The sequence below is a fragment of the Apaloderma vittatum genome, unplaced genomic scaffold (assembly GCF_000703405.1).
Source record: "Apaloderma vittatum isolate BGI_N311 unplaced genomic scaffold, ASM70340v1 scaffold6251, whole genome shotgun sequence".
In the NCBI taxonomy this organism is placed as follows: Eukaryota; Metazoa; Chordata; class Aves; order Trogoniformes; family Trogonidae; genus Apaloderma; species Apaloderma vittatum.
The window spans coordinates 27,492-31,799 of record NW_009697284.1 but is presented as its reverse complement, the minus strand read 5'-3'; the positions used below and the strand labels follow the sequence as shown (position 1 = coordinate 31,799).

Genomic DNA, 4,308 nt, shown 5'->3' with positions numbered 1-4,308 from the left:
TGATTCTATGACTTTACCGTGGTCAAGTGGAAAACACTTGGACCACCATTGTGAAATCCAGTAGATCACAATGACACCTTTTGTACCATTTCAGTGTAGAAATAAAACCCCTAATCCTTCCACAAGAATGACAATTTTATCTGTCCCTATTACTGTTTCCCTCATGTGGAAAACACATTGGAACGCCATGATTTTTGGACAGAAGACACTGTACCTGTCCTGCTTGGTCAACCCTACCAATGAACAGGTCTTACACAAGGGGCAGGGGAGAAAGAGGATGGAGTAATATACAGTTTAACAAGACTGTCACACAAAGAAAATAGATGAAGTCCCTGTTAAATTTATGTTCAGATAAAATAATTTCAGAATACTTACACCTCACAATTTACAGAATTTTTTTAGCAGCCGCAAAAGTAACATTGTGTAAATTTTACCCATGTTCCAAACGTTAACCTGCATGAAATCTGTTTCTTGTTCTCACTATTCCTAAATTACATGTTGCCACTATACTTATCACTTTGTAGCAATATGTACAATTAACAATTTCGTTCACACTTATGCAGTGTATTTAAATAGAAATCTTACACAGAATCAACTGAGCTATGCAGATCTTCAAGACACAACAAACAGTAATGTTTCAACATGGTAGATTCCACTTCCCTAGCTAAACTGCCAGTGAAAAGAAACATTATAGCAAATGACACCTCGTTGAATACATTCTTCTCCTTCACCACCTCTTTTACGCAGGCACCTATCCTAGAAAGGTTTTTCCCTTAGAATATTCAGCATTTCTGTAGAATAAATATTGCAAACACGAGAAGAGAATAGCTTGCAGGACAATCAGGTTCAGATGCTTGCTTGCAAGCATTTCAAAATCAGTGGCAAACTCTACAGCTTGTTTTTTTTCACAGTCTACAAATTTTAAAGGCCTGTGATACATTCTGTAGTAAATTTCACTTTTAAATAAAAAATTTAAAATATATAAATATTATCTTATTTTTCACTGAGAATAAATTGAGAGGAAAGCATCATCTGATCAACAAATCCAAGATATGAACTTTATGTAACATCCTATCCAGCTGTTAACATCTGCTAGCAGTGTCTAGCTTAAGAGCTTGACTGCTTACATCTGGACAAGGCGCAGCTGCCTCTGTGCTAAAAGCACATCTCCACTGTGAGTCTGGAGTTAACCACAGTGACTCTTACTGAAGCTGAACTGGAAAGTGGAAGCATAAGGAATCACAGTGCAAAGGTAACTGGCAGCCTAGCCAGTACCTGCAGTGCCACACAAATGCCATTAGGTGCTTTCTGGACTTTCACATCTGGAGGCACTATACTCCGCTGTGTGAGTCGACCAGTGTGGGTTGATACAGTTAATTCATGGTTCTCTGTATCATGCGTACAAGAATGCCATATACAAGCTCTGACATTTTGCCCTTCTAATTTTATTTATATATATTTTTGTTAAAGCAGTGCAGATCACAGTGCAGATGTGTTTCTACTGGCTCGTACTCGACTTCCCAGCTGCCAGTACTGTATACTACGTCACTGTCAGCCAGGCTGGGGACTGAAGTGATCAAAAAAATTAATGTATTCTGGAGCTCAGTCATGTTTAGAAATTATTCTGATCATCAAAATACTTAAAATTTTAGACTTTGTCCAATAACTCGGATACATAAGAGATTCCATTCACATACCTCTATCTGTAATGGCAAATGAAGATTAATTCTTTTCAATAATCCAAATTCACCTGAACCAGGTAGGAACTCAAGACATCATACTGCTGTTTAGACTCACCTTCCCAAAGCTGGCGGCATTAACAGGTTGCGTGTCATTTTTCTCACAGAAGTCCAAGTAATGCATGTAGAGAGCACTTCGAGGAATGCAAACACCTTCTGCAATCTCATAGTTCTCCTCCAGCCTTAAAAGCAAATATCAAACAGAGAGAACTGCAAGTATGTTGGATGTCCTGTATGGTAAACAGTATGCAAAGCTGCATCTTTAAGACCAAACATTCTGGCTTTGGCTTGTCTACTAAATTTTCTCTGCTTTGTTCCTAAGTGCTCCTTCTGATTCACTTCCATAATACTCGTTCCAGTTTGGTTCGTATTTGCTGTCAAAAACATAGACTGAGATTAACACAAAGGGATATTGAGTTTTGACCATGCTCCAAAGCATTATATTTAGGGAAAAAAATATACTAGTATCCTGTCATATCCTAAAACCATCCTGCAGTAAACACATATATGTACAACTATAGAACAACAAACATTCACTGAGAGGAAGCACTCTCTTATTCTTTACAGGACAGGTCAACAGTTCAACTTTAGTCCATGACAGTCTTTTCAGTCTTGTCCCGCTGCAAAATCCCTTACCTTGAGGAAACAGATGTGACTAAAGCAAGTTATTTGCAAATATTCAAGCGTGTGCACAAAATCGTATCTGTATAATGCTTTTTTTGCTATTGCTGATGGACAGTGTGAAAAAATGAGTCCACGATCTGAATACAATGCTGAATAAAATAGCAAAGTATCATACTCCTCTCCTCTGTAGAAACTATATACGATTCATTTATACATGCAAACACAGAGCTATAAAATTTTAGATTGTTCATCAAATACATGAACAGGCACAAGCTTCATCTTTAAAATCTGAAACTGAGCTCATTATAAAGCTATAGATTAGAAGAAACATTCCTTTGAAATAACATTTTTATGATCGTTGATCCAACAAAGTTCAAGAGGTATTTACGTGCACACTTATCTTTAAACCATAATTAATCTTGTCAGCCATGGTGTCACTCATACGCATGTATAGTTACATGCCTGCTTGTCTGTCTTGCTGGCTGGGAGAAAAAGGTAGGTGCAATTTCCTCTGAAGTGTATTAGAAAATTAATACATATTCTCAAAACTCTCCTATTTTACAGTAAATAACCCCCTGTCATTTGATAACTGTAGAACACCTTCCAAACATTTGGTTTTTCTCCTTCCTTGCCATTTTCAAGACCTACCTACCTTCCATTTCAGTTATCATGATCATTTGTGACTGCAAACTATTTTAATAAGATATCTAGCTAGATGAATGGGATTGGTTTGTATGGGCAACATCTATTCTTCCTTGGATTCCACAGAAATATCATTGTGGCATCTTTCCTCAAATTCATAGCACTTTAACAAAACCTCCTTTCAAAACCTGGAGAGTTCGTTTGTACACTATAGCTACTAATTGGAATGTCAGCTTCCATGACCAAGACAGGACAGAAAGAAAAGCAGTTAATTATTTCTGTTCATATCTGATGAATTTTTCCCTTTTTCTTCTCTCTTTCACAGAGAGTCATTAGTCTGACACTGAACAATGCTCCATTATACCTGAAGGTTTTTTTTAATGATCAAAACCCCATCTTGCTCCACTTCTTTTATTTTCCTGTCTTTTATTTAACAACTTTATCATATTTTGAATCCAGCTTCATTCTGTGGTATTGTAGAAAGATAATGAACTCAATCTTCTACCTAACAAATCATTATCACAAATAATATATCTATATATATATATATAACATTTTAAATGTCCTAATAAAGCCATATGAAATCCAGTAGTTCGCAATGACACCTTTTGTACCACTACAGTGTAGCAATAAAACCCCTAATCCTTCCACAGGAATGACAATTTTATCTGTCCCTATTACTGTTTCCCCCTTTATGCACTTACATACTTCTAGATTAAATGAGATTATTCTATAACAGAGTCAAGTCCGTAGTGTAGTTGCAGACTTGGTTTTAGATATGAACAACTGTGATGTTAACCATTGCTAATCACATAAAGGATTCTAGAACAGATTAATTTTGATGCGTTACAATAATTTCTAAGAAATTACTAACCTGGGGAGAATCCATTACCTGGCAAGGCTTTACCTTCCTCCTCTTTACTTCTTTTTACAAAAGAAAAATAGAATAGTTTTATGGACTTTACTGTCACAATACTGTTATTATTCAGAGCACCTCCTCTGTATGCCACCAAACTGCATGGAATTAGGCTGTCCGTGCTTTGAATAATTCTGTGTTTGGAGAAGTAGATACACACCCCAACCCCACCAACTGAGGTAAAATAAAGTTTCACACTTACAATTTGGTCAGTCAAATCACCAATGAAATAATCATGAACAATTCAGAGCCAAGTGTTTAGCAAGGTAGAGCTTTACAGATAATAATGAACACAGGACCATGGGATAAGCACAGGATACTAGGTGTTGGTACACTCATGCTTTAAGAGTTAAATTCACACTCGCATAGTTTCCCCAGTTAGGATGT

At 36.6% G+C, this 4,308-nt stretch overlaps 1 protein-coding gene across 1 annotated transcript in view; it reads right to left on the bottom strand.

Annotated features, from left to right (window-relative positions):
- Positions 1–1,797: 1,797 nt before the first annotated feature.
- LOC104280039 (transcription factor RFX4-like) overlaps positions 1,798–4,308 on the bottom strand; it is a gene marked incomplete at its 3' end in the record, with an annotated part of 14,428 nt that continues 11,917 nt past the window's right edge. The window contains exon 4 of the mRNA XM_009877567.1: positions 1,798–1,921. Coding sequence (XP_009875869.1) covers positions 1,798–1,921 — 124 coding nt within the window. The remainder of the gene's footprint in view (positions 1,922–4,308) is intronic.